Source organism: Xyrauchen texanus, chromosome 35 (genome assembly GCF_025860055.1).
Source record: "Xyrauchen texanus isolate HMW12.3.18 chromosome 35, RBS_HiC_50CHRs, whole genome shotgun sequence".
In the NCBI taxonomy this organism is placed as follows: domain Eukaryota; kingdom Metazoa; phylum Chordata; class Actinopteri; order Cypriniformes; family Catostomidae; genus Xyrauchen; species Xyrauchen texanus.
In genome coordinates, this window is record NC_068310.1 from 5,761,354 (window position 1) to 5,778,253 (window position 16,900).

At 37.9% G+C, this 16,900-nt stretch overlaps 1 protein-coding gene across 2 annotated transcripts in view; it reads left to right on the forward strand.

Moving 5' to 3' along the window:
• Positions 1–16,900, forward strand: part of LOC127628647 (utrophin-like) — a 353,825-nt gene that overhangs the window by 132,629 nt on the left and 204,296 nt on the right. For both annotated transcript variants that reach the window (XM_052105413.1, XM_052105414.1), the window contains 7 exons: positions 306–407; positions 567–729; positions 2,793–2,995; positions 3,407–3,524; positions 8,710–8,915; positions 12,684–12,838; positions 13,712–13,901. In XM_052105413.1, coding sequence (XP_051961373.1) covers positions 306–407; positions 567–729; positions 2,793–2,995; positions 3,407–3,524; positions 8,710–8,915; positions 12,684–12,838; positions 13,712–13,901 — 1,137 coding nt within the window. The remainder of the gene's footprint in view (positions 1–305; positions 408–566; positions 730–2,792; positions 2,996–3,406; positions 3,525–8,709; positions 8,916–12,683; positions 12,839–13,711; positions 13,902–16,900) is intronic.

Genomic DNA, 16,900 nt, shown 5'->3' on the forward strand with positions numbered 1-16,900 from the left:
AAACAATTAGTCTGTCAATCATGAGTCTATTTATGTATTTTTTTTATCTGAACAGTTAAGGCTGTTAACAATCAACCAAAAGAGATATTTAGAGATGAGAGATATTGGACAGCTACAGGTCACTAAATCAAACACTAGATCGGTGGATGCTGTTGAGATCCAAGAAATCACAAAACTCTTCAAAAGTATCATAAAAGTAGTCCATTTGAATCTTCTGAAGCCATACAATAGCTAAAATCTTGCCCTCAGCTCTCAAATAATTCTAGAATATTGTCTCCAGTGAGATCTGATGTACTTGTGTGTAGGTTCTGGAGATGTCCATGCGAGAGCAGAAGCGAGAGTTGGAGAAGTTATTGTCGTACTCCATCGAGCTCCAGAGGAAACAGCTGCTGTTACCACAGGAAAAGGTTTCAGATTCCCAACAACTTTACAAATTACCGAAGAACACATGACTCTACTACATTCAACACTTTGAGTGGTTTTGCCAACTCACTTATTTGTACATTACACAAGGATAGAGGGTACAGCAGAATTTTACTTAATTGTGTGTTTGTGCGTGTTTATAGAGTAAAATTGAGCAGCTTGCAGTGGATTGGAAGGCTCTGGATGTCAGATTGAAGGAGACACCACAACAGTCTCTGTCGCCATGGACACAACAGTCTCTGTCACCATGGACACAACAGTCTCTGTCACCATGGACACAACAGGTTGCTCAGCAGCAATTTACAGGTCAGTTCAGTATAGACAGGTGAAATGGAAACACACACACACACACACACACACACACACACACACACACACACACACACACACACTCCCTGCATAAATAAATTAATTAATAACCTCTTGCTTGATCTGAACAAAATTGGTGTCATTTTAAAGCTTAGAATCTGGACTTTGCAATACTTATCACTGATCCTACCAATTCTGAAATAATGCCTTCTAATTGCTGACAAATAAGATTTGTTTTGTTCTTATCATTTGCATATTTGTTATCACAACTATTATATTCAGAGTTAGTAAAACCATAAAAAAAGTTGAGATGCATGTGTTATCGTTAGAAAGGTCTCAATTTGTAGAATGATCAGCTACAACATTAAAACCTCCTGCTTAATATCGTGTAGGACCCCCTAGTGCTGCTAAAACAGCGCCAACCCGCATCTCAGAATAGTATTTTGAGATTATATTCTTCTCACCATAATTGTACAGAGCGGTTATCTGAGTTACCATAGACTTTGTCAGTTCGATCCAGTCTGGCCATTCCCTGTTAACCTCTCTCATCAACAAGACATTTCCATCCACAGAACTGCCGCTCACTGGATGTTTTTTGTTTTTAGCACCATTCGGAGTAAATTCTAGAGACTGTTGTGTGTGAAAAACAGAAATAATCAAACCAGCCCGTCTGGCACCAACAATCATCCATGCAATTATCTAATCAGCCAATCGTGTGTCAGCAGTGCATAAAATCATACAGATAAGGGTCAGGAACTTCAGTTAAAGTTCACATCAACCATCAGAATGGGGAAAAACATTATCTCAGATTGTTGGTTTCAGATGGGCTGGTTTGAGTTTTAATCACATTTTGTTTTAATAAAGGATATTTCTCTCACCAAGAAAACGTGCATTAGAACAGTGATGAAGGGTCTGACATTAAGGGGGCTTGGTGCAAAAATACCAATATGCCCTGAAGTTTGAAATGTTGGTGCAAAAAATGCCGTTTTTTTTATTTTTTATCTTTTTATTCTATCTGATATAGTCCTCAAAATTCTAATTTAAGAGTAGCATTACACAATTTGACAAAATATGTTTTTAATAGAAGAATGACACAGTACATGTTTGTATGTTTAGAAGAAAATGCCCTCATAATCTTAAAAAATACACCTGAAAATGAAATCCAATCTGCAATTTTTGACCCCTTTATGGAAAAGTGAATTTCTGACAATGCAGTAATATAACATAATTATTTGAACTATTATACTAACTTGTCAATTTCAGTGCCCTTGGATTTTGTGTTTGTATTTTTTAAAGTCTTTTCAGTGTCACTGCAAAGCACATAGAGATGCTCCTGAGCAGTTTTGGGTTTGATGCATCATAATAATCAGAATATTTGCCTGCTATGACGAGATCGAAGGAATTACTCTCAGTATGTTAGTAATTCAATCATAGTTTCTGTTCTGTTATTCTGTTACAAATACAATTTTAATTTATTATTTTAATTTGATAAAAATGATTGCGCTCCATTTAACTTGAGTGCACGCAGTACTGGGAGAGATGACGGAGTTTCTCGCACTCTCTCTTATGTCCTAACTCTCAAATGGTGCTGGGAAGTCCGTCAATAATTTTTCATGTTTCAATAAAATTCAGAACAAACCAAATCACTACAATGAATTAAAATTCCCAGCTCTACAGAGGACATTATAGGAAAGTTTGCGGCCGCTCCCATGTCTTTGTGCGCGCTGAATAAACTCGTGCTGCAGAACAACAGCTCTACTCAGTTGCATGATGCATGGTGGTGTCATGACAATTTATCGAGAATGAGTACGTGAGCAAAGTATCTAACCTGATAGCAATCCTTTCACAAATGTATCATTCTTTTGCATGGCGCTTTATCCGTTCATTCCAAACTCCTGAACAGATGATGCGCTGTGAAATGTGACTGCGCTTATAGCAGCCTAATACTATTTGCGAAGGGTTTGTGAATAAGACGCAGATTTTTGTGCAGAAATGTTACACACAAAAGTGACCCAACTGTTTTGAATTCACCCCTCAATAAATGTCTTTTTATGTCTCAGCGAGGGTGCCGTCTGCTGTTCACATGGTCAGTCTGATGAGCGAGGAGCGACATCACAGTCCAGAGCTAGTGGCCCCAACCGATCTCAACCAAACAGCTACAGAGCTGGCGGACTGGCTCCTGCTCATACACCAGATGCTCAAATCCAACATTGTCACTGTGGGAGACAAAAATGAGATCCACACTACCATCGGGCGCCTGCAGGTCAGAACAAGAGTGTGTGTGAGGGGACAAGAGAGAATGTGCTTCCACCTGGGAGGGTGTTTGTCTTCCGTTTGAAGATGTTTAATTTAAGTTGACTTGATATGTATTTGTTTGTGTGATTGGACAACATCTGGTACCATCTCATATCTACATCTTATGAAAAGAGAGAAATTGTTCTTACTCCAGGGGGCTCTTGATGGTACAGAAAGCCAATACCTCTATTGAACTGCATTCAAATCTCAGGATATATTTGTCATATTGGGGACATTTGTAGTAAAAAAATGATACTGCCCTATGAAGGTCTAACTGATTTCATTGTGGATTTAGAATTTCCAGTTTAATATGACTTCTGCTTAATTGTTATGATGTTTTTATGGTAATTGCTATTCTATCTCTGTGCTTTGTGTATAGGTGACTAAAGGTGATCTAGAGCAGAGACATCCTCAACTGGAGGACATCATCACTATGGCTCAGAACATTAAGAACAAAACCTCCAACCTAGATGTGCGCACTTCCATCTCAGAGAAACGTGAGCATGTTCTTCATCTTCAACTTCATGATCTTAATTCAGGGTTTACAGGGATAATTCACCCAAACATTTTAATTCAGTTATTTTTTTGCTCACCCCTGTGTTATTATAACCCCATATGACTTTATTTTCCCTTTTTTATTTCTTAACACAGAGGTAGAAATTGTGAAAAATGTTGTGCTTGGTGATGTCATTCAATGGCAGTTTATGGTGACCACCTCTTCAAGCTTCAAAAGGACGCAAAAGTAGGGTACAACAGGGCTAATGCTCTGCGGGGTAAAAGGCTCCATTAATATTATTTTCTCACAAAACACTAAATAGCAACAAAAACTACCACAAAACGTTCAATCCAGGTTGCGGAGGACATGTCTCAGTTGCCTCTGCTTCTGAGACAGTCAATCCGCACATCTTATCACGTGGCTCACTGTGCATGACACCGTGGACACTCCCAGCATGTTGAGGCTCATGCTACTCTCTGTAAACCATGCACAAATTTCCACATGCCCCATTGAGAGCGAGAACCACTAATCATGACCATGAGGAGGTTACCCCATGTGACTCTACCCTCCCTAGCAACCAGGCCAATTTGGTTGCCTAGGAGACCTGGCTGGAGTCAAGTTTGATCTCATTTTTAATGGTTTTAAAATGTTGCAAATTAATGTAGCTAATGAAAATCCCTGAAATTAACACATTTCTTTTGAGACAAAATACTTATTTATCATTTTTGCTGTTGTTCAAGATCATCAAACAATTTTCAATAACTTTCCAATAAGTGTAAGGATGGTATTTGTGGGAAAATACCCCATGTTGCAGGGTCTACTAAAGGCTCCTATTAAACACATTGTTTTTTCTTTTTTAAAGTGGGGGAATAAAGTTTTTATCTACAAAAGTGGGCTCACATTGACTCATCCAATCATAATAGAGATTAGTTTGTTTATAGAATACTTCAGATGTAATAAAATGCTTAATGTGCTTGAAATGAACAGAAAATGGTAAAATTTTTCTGAAGTAGTTATTTTGAGTAAGCATCATCTTAATTTATTACTCAAAAAAAGCATCTTGCCGTCTCAACATTATTTGCATTAGTTGACAAATTGTTCCCTATAACTGTTGCCCCTATATATACACAATATCACTTTAAAGCCCCGAGAGGCCTTTTACCCCAATTGTGGTACAAAAAAAGCTAAATTTCCTTAAGGGGTGCCTTTAGCCTCATTGTACCCTATAATTCAGAAGTCTAATAAATTATTTCATGAGACTCACAACTGTATGAAATCATACGATGAGGTTTGTTCAGAAACAAACCAAAATCGAATGTATTATTGAGTGAAACTGTTGACCGACAGTTGCTGTCCTGTGTGCCTTCATGTGACTGCACGAGAGCAACAGTTCGCGTAGCCCGATCGCGAGATGGGGCATTCAAGGGAAAACATTTTTTGTTCATCTAAAAACGGGTCCACCGCATCGACACTAACAACAGAACACAATACAGCTGCACACAAACCAGAGAACTGAACTTACTAAATATGTCTAATTAGTTTGTTATTGGAGAATAGATGCACTTCTATGCCCAGCCTTATTTTGAAAAAGAGTATTCAAACAGAACGATACAGGATACAGGAATTTCTGTAAACTCTTCTCTCTTCTGAACTTGTGTGTGTGTGTGTAACAGACCTCACTGAAAACATTCGGTTGGTGCAACATTAAAAATTAAGTTGTTTTTAACCGGCTACTGAGATGCTGGCTTTAATATACTGTTATGATAATTTTTGTACTGGTGCCAGTTCACAGCGGACTTGGTTACCCGGTGCTATGCTGCAAATAGAAACCAATCAATCAACCGAATGTCCCATGGCTCATCATGACTGGTTAGGAGAAAAACTCTGATTAACATAGAAAATATACCTTTTATCGCATGTTGTATACCATCAGGTTTGTGACTGTGGCTGTCTTCAGCCTCCTCTGTCTATCTCTCTCTGTTTGATTAAGAACTATTCGATTTGTTTGAAACAAATAAGGCTGGGCAAAGAAATGCATCTATTCTTCGACTACAATCTGTTCAGTCATATTTAGTTAGTTCAGTTGTCTGATTTGGGTGCAGCTGTGCTGTTTTCTGTTGTCAATATATTGTTGTGGTGGACATGGTTTTTAGATAATCAAAATGAGTTTTCGCTTGAATGCTCCATCTCGGTGTGTGTGTGTGTGTGTGTGTGTGTAGGTGTGTGATATGTGTCATAACAATCATGAGTCTCATGGAATAATTTATTAGACTTCTGAATTGCATCCTTTTGGAGCTTGAAGAGGTGGTCACCATTTACTGCCATTGTATGACATCACTGAGCACAGAATTTTCACAATTTCTCCCTTTGTGTTAAGATAAAGAAAGAAAGTCAAATGGGGTTTTAACAAACAATTACTTCATTTTCATTTTGGGGTGAACTAACACTTTAAGCACTGTAGGTTCTTCTCCTGCTTCATCCACTTCATCAATTTCTAACTAAAGCATCCTTTGTGAACGAAGCTGCCGTTTCTACTATACATTTTTTCCATTGAGGTTGATGTCTTGAGTTTAAAGTGCTGGTCATACCACTATGACAATAATGCAGTTTTTTTTTCTCTTTGTGGATCGCTGTTTTTATTGCTGTATCACTTCTTTGCTTTATTAAACTTGTCAAGCAGCCCCTTCTACTTTGAAAAACTTGTAAAAAAATTCCACAAATTTTTTGTGGCAATTCTGTCTTTGTGGAATTTGTGCTGCAAATCATATTAAAAAAAGTATACTGCACAATCTCTGAGAGACAGGCTTCAAAGTTAACCATTTTAACGACAGTAACCTAGGTCAGTGTTTCCCATCCATTTTTCTGCCACGGCACACTTTTTACAATTAAACAAATCCCATGGCACACCTCTATCCCACTGTCTCTCATAACCATTATTGATAGTTTTCCTTTTCAAGAACTTCCGTGTTTTCTGTCATTTTAGTTGCGTGTTTACTCGTAATGTTTGAAATTCAGCTATGCGAAATCAGGTAGGTAAGGTGTATAATGAGATCACAGATGGCAAGAGTGCTATTTGGGTAATTTATACCCATTATTTCTTACTTTTCTTATTTTTAGATTTGTTCTTGAAAATTAATTCTTGCAATGCCTCAGCAAATAATTTTTTATTTATCTATTTATTTACATGGCTCCAGACTAACATTTAAGAGTGGTAGCACCGGTGCTAAATTCTACAAATGGTCGCACCAGCACTTGAGTTGGTCTTTCATGGTTTCTTATTATCAGGATCTTGATGATTAAAATACAGTCATCTGAAGACAAACAAAGCCTTTTTCTACAATCAGATGACGTTTGAAAAGATTTTACACAGAAGGAAAGTTCCATTGTATCCATAGGTTTACATTTGCAGTAAGATCATAGTAACCAAAAGTAAATGTAAAACTATGATTAGCAGTGACCATAAAACAAATAATGTCATTTTACATAAGAAAAACACATCCAGAAAGAAAATTATATTCTCTAACTACTAAATTGATATACGTTCAAGGTAAATCTTTTTTTAAATATCTGTGATGTGTGGACTGGCATTTTAATACAATTTTAAACTGGTTTAATCATTGACACATTATGGGCTTTCATAGAGGTTTTAAACAAATAATAAATGCCGAATTTGTGACTCAGCCCGTGCTTCTCGCAGCTCTGTTTCTAATGATCTGAACGCTCGAGACCGGTCCACATGTAAATACATGTCTCTGCGCTGATCGATCCGGGTAAAGCTGTTTCCTTTCACGTTTGGAAGTTTGCCGTTTGATATTTCTCATACGGAACAAAAAACGACAGAGCACAACCAGAGAGTCAGCCAATTTGTAGTCGCACCAATGCAACCTTTTGCAAAGTTTTATCGCACTGTTAGGAAAAATGGTTGAAAAATTTGTCTCAGACCGGAGCTCTGATTTATTTTGTGGAATCTGATAATTTTCAACTGCACACCTGACAATCTTTCACGGCACAATAGTGTGCTGTGGCACAGTGGTTGGGAAACACTGACCTAGGTAACAACTCCACTGGCATGCGTGATTTTAAATAAATAACGCAATGTCCAAACCACTTCCACAATTAGTTTGAACCAATCATCAATGCTCTTCAACCAGCCGAATTCTCCTTGGTCAAGAATTTCAGAGTTGTCCATGAAAAGGATTAAAAATATTCTCAAACGAATACATTGACAGAACAAAAACTTCACTGAATTTTGTTATCATTTTTAGGTGAACAAAGCGAAGATTGCATACTAAATACAAATTATACTTTATTTTTCTTCTACTTCTTCTTCTGATTCATCCTTTTTTTTTCTTCTGCTTTTTCTTTTTTGCTTCTACTTCTGCCCTTTAAGTGTCTGGGCAGCAAAACCCGACACCAAGTGAAGCAAAACAAAACAAAACATATAGTCAGTGAACACTTTATTAGGCACACCTGTACATCTACTTATTTATCTAATCAGCCAATCGTGTCTGCAGTGCAATGCATAAAATCATGCAGATACGGGTCAGAATCTTTAGTTAATGTTCACATCAACCATCAGAATGGGGGGAAAATGTGATTTCCATGATTTGGAGTGTGGCATGATTGTTGGTGACAGACGGGCTGGTTTGAGTATTTCTGTAACTGCTGATCTTCTGGGATTTTCACGCACAACAGTCTTTAGAATTTACTCAGAATGGTGCCAAAAAAAACCCTACTTTTTCTGATTCCTGCTTAACAGTTTTTTTTACTATTTGCTCAATTTTGCTTGTATCATTTAGACCCCTATCTTCACCAAAAAGTTATCAAAAGAATGTTAATTATATGCACTCACTCCATGCTTGTCCCTTTAGATTGTACATACATATGTCATGTATGAAATGTGTTACTCTCTAGTTCAAATTTAAAGTGTCTTAGTGTTTATAGACTTGAGTTTTGTGGTCAGGGAATACAGCAGACCGCTTTGATAAATTGGTGATTGTTAAAAATAAGTTAATAAAGAAAAATAAGTGAAAACAACTATAGCTAGAAACTTAGGGATGATGAACAATGTGTCAGATATTTTCAGGATGGCACTTTTGTAAGAGGTAAACAGCATTTAATGGAGCAGAAGAACTGCATTAATGAACATCATCTGTTCCATTCCTCTTTTTCTGTTGTGTATTCAGTGGAGAAAGTGCGCAGCCAATGGGACAGCACACAGCATGGAGTGGAGGCGCGGCTTCAGCAGCTGGACCGCATGATTGGCCACAGCGACCAGTGGGAGGAACAGAGACGGAAGGTGAAGGCTCTGATTGGTCAAAATGAGATGCAGTTGCAAAACCTGCTGCAGCTGACCCGAGAGCCGCTGACTAAACAGATCAGTGACAACAAGGTGAGACCTTTGAACTATATTAACTCTCAGGCCACATCCACACTTATCCGTTTAAGTTTGAAAACACTTTGAAACTATGCGTTGAAAGACCATTCCAGTGAGGGCATTAAGGTAGCAAACAAAACATTTTTCAAATGTCAAATTTTTTTGTGAGGATATGGACTAATTGTGACCTTTGAAGCTATAACATATCAGAAACAAGTTCTTATGTTGAGGGGCTTCTTTTTAGGTACAATATGTTCAAGAAGTCCAAGCTCCAGCCCAATTTTGATTCTGATACAGAATTTTTGTACAGATTAATAGAGTAACTGATCATTTTTACTAGATAAAATTGGGGGAGGTGTTATACAGGGGTTAAATGTATGTTTCAGTTTTAATGCTAGTTCTGTCATCTTTGACACTGCTAACTACAGCAGAAAATAATTTGCTCATCCCTCAGGTTGTAAGTGCAATGCAATCTATAAGGGCACCTTGATTAGCATTAAAATTTAGATTGTTTTGAAAGTACAGGCACAATAATTAAATGTTAAACATGTTCAAATGACTAGAGTGATAAAATTGCTTACTAAACTCATGCAAAGTTATATCCAACATTTAAACTACTGTCATGACCACCAAGAGCCACAAACCCTGGTAAATTTCGCACACAAAAATGAACTATCACTCTCATCTGTTTTACTCAATCCTCCCATGTTCATATTACTCAGAAATTCTTTATAACCCAGGAAACTTGAATTAACTGATTCTAGTCTTGTCAGCATTACTTAATCCCTTTGCATTTGGACAACATGAATAGTTTTTGTTTGGTTAACTCAAACTGGACAGAGAATTTCTAGTTCATTGCATGGTTTGAATGGGACTCCAGAAATTTAGTGTCCTGTTTATTGCTTTATCCATTTAGCAATTGCTGTTCTAACCAAGTTGAACTCAGTTTTGCTTCCTACCAGCAGCACCACTAGCTTGTATGTCACTACAAGAGTTTCATTTGAGTTATTTTGACTTGTTAAATGTTGTTGGATTTACTTGATTCAGTTAGATTACCTCTACTTGAATTATTTCAATTGAAATTACATGGTTATTTTATTTTAAGAAAACTGGGGCCTGGGTAGCTCAGTGAGTAAAGACAAAGACCACCACACCTGAAGTCGCAAGTTCGAATCCAGGGCATGCTGAGTGACTCCAGCCAGGTCTCCTAAGCAACCAAATTGGCCCGGTTGTTAGGGAGGGTAGAGTCACATGGGGTAACCTCCTCGTTGTCGCTATAATGTGGTTCTCGCTCTTGGGATGGCACATGGTGAGTTGTGCTTTGATAGCGTGAATACTCCACACGTGCTTTGTCTCCGCGGCAAGACTGTGCTCAACAAGCCACATGATAAGATGCACGGATTGACAGTCTCAGAAGCGGAGGCAACTGAGATTCGTCCTCCGCCACCCGGATTGAGACGAGTCACTAAACCACCACGAGGACTTATGGGGTTTTTCCACTGCACGTTTCAACTCGACTCTGCTCACATTTTGGGGGTTTTCCACTGTGGATAGTACCTGGTACCTGATACTTTTTTTAGTACCACCTCGGTCGAGGTTCCAAGCGAGCCGAGCCGATACTAAATGTGATGTCAAAATCCTGCAGATCACTGATTGGTCAGGGAGAATCGTCACTACTAGCGTCACTGGATTTCCGACATGCAACATCAACCCGCTAGTTTTAAAGTTAGCAACAGCGATAACAGTATCATTTGTTCACACAACTTTCTGAAAAAAGAAATGGCTGTGCTCAAAACCAAGGTGCAGACAATCCACTTGTTAACGATGAGCAAAACGAAAAAGTCTCTCAGGAAGTGTCTCAGCTGATGGCCGCACACGGCTACCACTGGACCTACCAACAGTGTAGGGGAAAGTAAAAAAACTTAAGTGACTACAGAACCATCAAGGAAATGTGGAAGTGGTTCGACCAAATGGACGCTATCTAAAACGGCGAGCAATGGGAGGGAGAGTGCCACGATGGAGGATGATATGTTTTGTTATGTTAACTCTATACTGTGCTTGAAAGCTTCACTTTATTTAGTTGACCAGCTACTGGAAGATTGCTTCTAAAACAACCAGGCCAATTTAACTATTACACTTGTGTAAAATCACCATGTAACAACTGCTTTATGCAGCACAATGAGCTAGTAGCTAACAGCTAACGGTTGTGTTATTGTTTTGGTCAGTTTGGTCAGGCACTAAACTGAAGTGGAAATGCAAGCTCAGAAAAGTAAAGCGAGTAGAGTTGAGGCAAGTCAAACCGTAATGTAGAGTGGAAAAGTGCCAATAGAGCGCATTGGGAATTGTGCTTTCCATATTGGGGAGAAAAGGGGAGAAAAAATGTTATAAAAAATTTAGGAATTCATTTTAAACATGTGGAACCACTGTCCATAATTTTATCAAGCTCAGCCAATGAGTTACTTTTGCTTGCAAGCATATCAAAAAGGAACTGTTTACTGTTTGTCTACATAATTACATTGCTAACACATAACCAGTAGTTCATCCACCTAGAAATGTAGTCTTTTTACCACTTTACAGCTCAAATAACATATTTTATGTGCGTGTGAATTCATATAAGTGCTCTAACAATACACAAGCTGCATGTTTTTTTTTGTAAACCCTCCAGAATATCTCGCCCAAATTTACATCCATTATAAATGCATTACTCTAAACATGATTTATTCTTGTTTTTACAAATTTAGCCATGATTTAAAATCAGTAAGTGATAACTGAGAGTTTGTAGATTTAAAGCTCATGAGGGCTGAACCTTTTATAAGGTTACAAAGCTGTGAACCTCATTTCTGTCAACACCATCAGGTTTTTATGAAAGCATAAATATATAATTAAAAACAATCAGGCAAAGTTAAAGACAGTTTTAATTCTAAAGTCTACACCTGCTCTGAGGTCAACAAGGTTAGGCTCAGGCTAGAATTTTATATTTTTGGGGAGATTCCTTGGTAATTTCCTTTTAAATGTAATTTCAATGGGTCCTGTCAGCAGTTAGCAACATCAGATAAACGAAACGGCCACTGAATTTTTATACATGTGAGATATGCAAAATATCAACACCTTTGTTTTTCTTTTTTTTTGTCAGCACCTTATTTTGTCATATCTTTTGTCTGACTGTGGTGGCAATTCACTAGATATAGCTGAATATAAGTTTGAAAAAACGATGTAGTCTTAATTCATCTTAAAGTCAGTGCAACATTTGTCAGCATTTATAACAAGGAAAAAACTAATTTCTGGTGAATATCTCTGAACATATTCAACTAATTTATCAGACATAATTCGCTGATGATTTCCAGTACTCAAGAATCATTATTTAGATAAAAGTGTCTGAAATGACTACTTTTTCTACAGTTTAACTGGGTGATGCACACTGCTGTCTGAAACTTCCCTGTAGGGGATGCTAGAATCATAATTTCACCTGCTTACTGTTGGGTGTACACATACATTAATCAGACGTTTTATACATAAGCACATAGTCTTTTCCCTAGGATCAGATTGCATATTGTTGGACTAGAGGAAGATTTTAGCTTTATAGTTGATGTTGATGTTCATCCCCGAGTCAATTCAGATTCCTGACTCCTTCAAAATCTTTCTTTAGTATGTTGGTCACTCTCTGCAACAACAGACCCATTTAAACCTTGATTTCTATAGTGAATCCATGAACATTGTCATAGTTGAGCATTGGTTATGCTGTTGTAGATTGTAGGTTTATGAATTTATTTCTTTGTCTGTCAGGCGTTCCTGCAGGTGCTCAGTGGAGGACAGGAGAGTGTGACCTCCTTTAATGAACTGTCCAATCAGCTGCTGCAGGAATATGCAGCTGATGACACACGCAAGGTCAAAGAGGTTATAGACAAACTCAGCAATTTGTGGAACAGTGTCAATAACAGGTGCGTAAATAATAAAAGCATGTGCGCACACATGGATCACAGACAGAGGGCTGTGAAATCTCAGACCACTAGTGAAAACGCTGTTAGTTTGCATTTTTCAAATTTAATTTCAAATACATTTATCAGGATAAGTATTTACTGAAAGTAAAATGTTGAATTGAACAATTAACTTGAATTTCAGCATATCTTAGTATTTTGCATTTCCAGCTTTTGTTTTAATGAGCTCCACATGTTTGTGCAAAACCCAATGATCCATGTTATATCTTGTGTGATTCAAGGGAAGCATGGAAATAAATAAATAAACAACATTTATGTCAATTTCACAAATTTGCTTACATTTATTCAGAGCTAAAACAAAATGCAAAATATGCAAAAACAAATTGTTAGAGAATGCAAAACCTTACATTTTATTGTGTTTATTTTTAATACTTTTTATTTAACTTAATTTTATTCTAAAAATTCCAAAAAACTTTGTTTATATATAAGATTGAAATAGATTTTGAAAGTTCATGTGCACATTTCTTACACTAATCATGAAGACTTGCACCCGGCCAAAAGAGAAATGCGTATTTCTATTAATCACACTCAAACACCCTCTAAAACAGCATGCCATCTGTAGCAACTTTGTACATGTCATGTCAAATATAAACATCCTTTCATTCTGACACATGTAATCATGAGAACATAATGTTTAGTACCTGCAGCTGTCTCACACACCACGGTAAAGATGTCTCCTGACATAGAGCGCTTTAATTTGTACATGTTAATAACTGGTTGCAGTTGTTTGGATTAATGGATAAAGAAATGAACCGACACACACTGAGTGTACAGCTTTGATTTAGCGCTGTGTTTTTACTGGTTCATTGTTATCAGGGCCTCTGACCACCAGGCGGCTTTGGATTCAGACCTAAAGACTCTGCAGGCGTCCCTCCGAGAGCTCGAGTCCTTCCTGAAGTGGCTGCAGGAGGCGGAGACTACTGTCAATGTGCTATCGGATGCCGCCCAAAGGGAGGAGCTCGCCCAGGACTCCGCCCGCATCAAGAAACTGAAAGGCCAGCTTGGGGTAAGAGCTGTGTTTACACTCTGTCTGTGATGTGTGGATGTTGAGAAGTCCATTTGAGTCTAATTGTGCATTGCCGGACTTTGGATTTTCGATATAAATTATGGTCTGCTTTGCAAATTCTGTATTCTGTCTATTGAATTAAAATATTGATTTTAAGATGTTTATTATAAGTATAGATACTGCTGTATATAATTATGTTTATTGCAAAATATTCAGATATATGCAAATATATAAGTAGTTTGAAAGTGTAGACAGACCGACTCGACTGTGTCATTCACAGTGTGTCATTGAAGTTTGTGGTGGTTGCAGAGCTCTATTGGTGCACTTTAGTTTTCCGCAATGCTGTGTTTGGTGGATCTTGGTCTTCAGGGTCTTGGTAGTGTTGTTCTTGACTAGGAGTTCTGCTTTTTAAAATGATGGCTTCAACAGAAGCACATACCATAGATTAACAACCTCAGAGCTGTTTTTAAAACTGAATTATCCTTGGGGGGAAAATAGAGATTTTTACTTCTGGAACTCGACTGTAGCTCTGCTGTAATGGCATATTTATCTTTATTTGCTAGCTTCTAAGTGTTTCAAACAGAATTCTTGCGGATCTTTCAAAGATGCCACGGACCTGGCAAACTTTGGCACTTCCAGTGACATGTTCTTCCCCAAAAGTGCTCAATGTATTAGTGTGGTACCTATTAAAGGGATAGTTCACCCAAAAATGAAAATGAAAACTCACCCTCATGCCATCCCAGATGCGGACTTTCTTTCTTAATCAGAACACACATTATGATTTTTAGAAGAATAGTTCAGCTCTGTAGGTTCATACAGTGCAAGTGAATGGTGGCCAGAAATTTGTAGCTCCAAAAACGACATAAAGGAATCATAAAAGTAATCCATATGATTCCAGTGTATAAATCCATGTCTTCAGAAGTAATATACTAGGTGCAGGTGGGAAAAGAACAATATATAAGTAATTTTCTACTCTAAATTTCCACTTTCACATACAGACGTAAAGGTGAAAGTGGAGATTTATTGTAAAAAAATAAATAAAAATTACATTTTGATCTGTTTCTCAGCCACACCTCTTTTACTGCTTCTGAAGACATGGATTTAACCACTGGAGTCATATGGATTACTTTTGTTTCCTTTATGTGATTTTTGAAGCTACACATTTCTGGCCACCATTCACTTGCATTGTATGGACCTACAGAGCTGAAATATTCTTCTAAAAATCATAATTTGTGTTCTGCAGAATCAACTTTATGAATCAACAAACCTGCACACACTGACTCCCAGAAGTTGCATAAAGGCAACCAATCTCATTGGAGCTTTTGATTTTCAGCCAGCTCTTACCAGTTTTGTGTGCATGAGGCAGCAGTTTGTCAGTGAATGGACTGCGGGTGTGCCTTCTGAGGCTGAGACTAATCTGGGACATAAAAGCACTGAAGTGTGTGAGCGATATTCAGTTATCTACCCATCATTGCTCATTAGTACCCCCATCAGCATGCCGTGTAATCAAGGTGTAGATCACTGCAGTTGAGATGAATCTCTTTCTTTCTCTCTCTCTCTCTCATCACATCTTGGTTTCTTGAGTGAGTTTGTGTTTGTTCTGTAAGATTCATACCTCACAGTTTGTGCTCTTTTATCTTCTGTCCTCTCTAATCATGCTTGGAATATCTCAGCTTATCTGCCTGCTGTAAGATTCGCCAGGCGTTCCTGCGAATCAGGACTCTACACACTCACAATGCTTATGCACACTGAAGTATAATTTAATTCATAAAAAACTAGCCATGTTGCCCTGTTATCACTGTTAAAATCACCGCTTCACATTGTTGACCCCTTGCAAAATCCATCAACTGTCATCCAATCACTTTAAGAGACTTTATAAGTGTTGTCATGCTCATTTTGTGTCATTTTCATCTATCTTTCGCTTAACACCTTTCTGTGTATTTTGTCCTCTTTGTCACAAACACTTTCTTTTGTTTTTTGTAGTCAGTCCCATTTTTCAGCATTCATGTTTCTCAAGGACATGTTCAGGGTTATTTATTTATTACCACAAAAACATGTCTGTGATTGTCAGTCAGTAACCATTGAATGCATGCCATGAATTTGTCTTTTATCTCGCCTGATGTTTTTATTTGTTTGACGTTAATTTCAATGCCATGAGAGTGACATGTTATTGATGTCTTGATGTCACTATCACTTCTCTAAAGCTTTCACATTCTCAGTAAGAACCTAACTATAATTTCTTCAAAAATACCATTTAAGCACTTTGTCGCTTTGATGTAAAACTGCTCAGAACTCTAGAAAGAGAGATAAAAGATCAAATTAGACACTTCATGAAACCTTGCGGAAGACTGTGACTGAGAGGTGGTCACACTAATCATACATTTTGTTTCAGCACACAATTCACTCTATCCTCTTATTGAAAATATATTGCAAGTAAGCAATGCATAGATTTTGGTACTGGAAACAAACGTTGTGACTTTGTCAAGACCATCAAAACATACAAAATAAGAAAGAAAATTCATTTTGGGGCTCAGCGAGTACTGACACTGACTACCACACCTGGAGTCGCGAGTTTGAATCCAGGGCATGCTGAGAGTGACTCCAGACTTGTCTCCTAAGCAACCAAATTGGCCCGGTTGCTAGGGAGGGTAGAGTCACATGGGGTAACCTACATGTGGTCACTATAATGTGGTTCTTGCTCTCGGTGGGTCACGTGCTGAGTTGTGCATGGATGCCACGGAGAATAGCGTGAAGCCTCCACACGCACTATGTCGCCATGGTAACGCGCTCAACAAGTCACATGATAAGATGTGTGGATTGACGGTCTCAAACGAGGAGGCAACTGAGATTTATCTTCTGCCACCCGGATTGAGTTGAGTCACTACGCCACCATGAGGACTTAGAGCGCATTGTAAAGATGGCATTCCAAATTGGTTAGAAAAAGGGGAGAAAAAAAAATAAGAATGAATTTTTGCATATACTTTTTAAGAGAAGAGTTT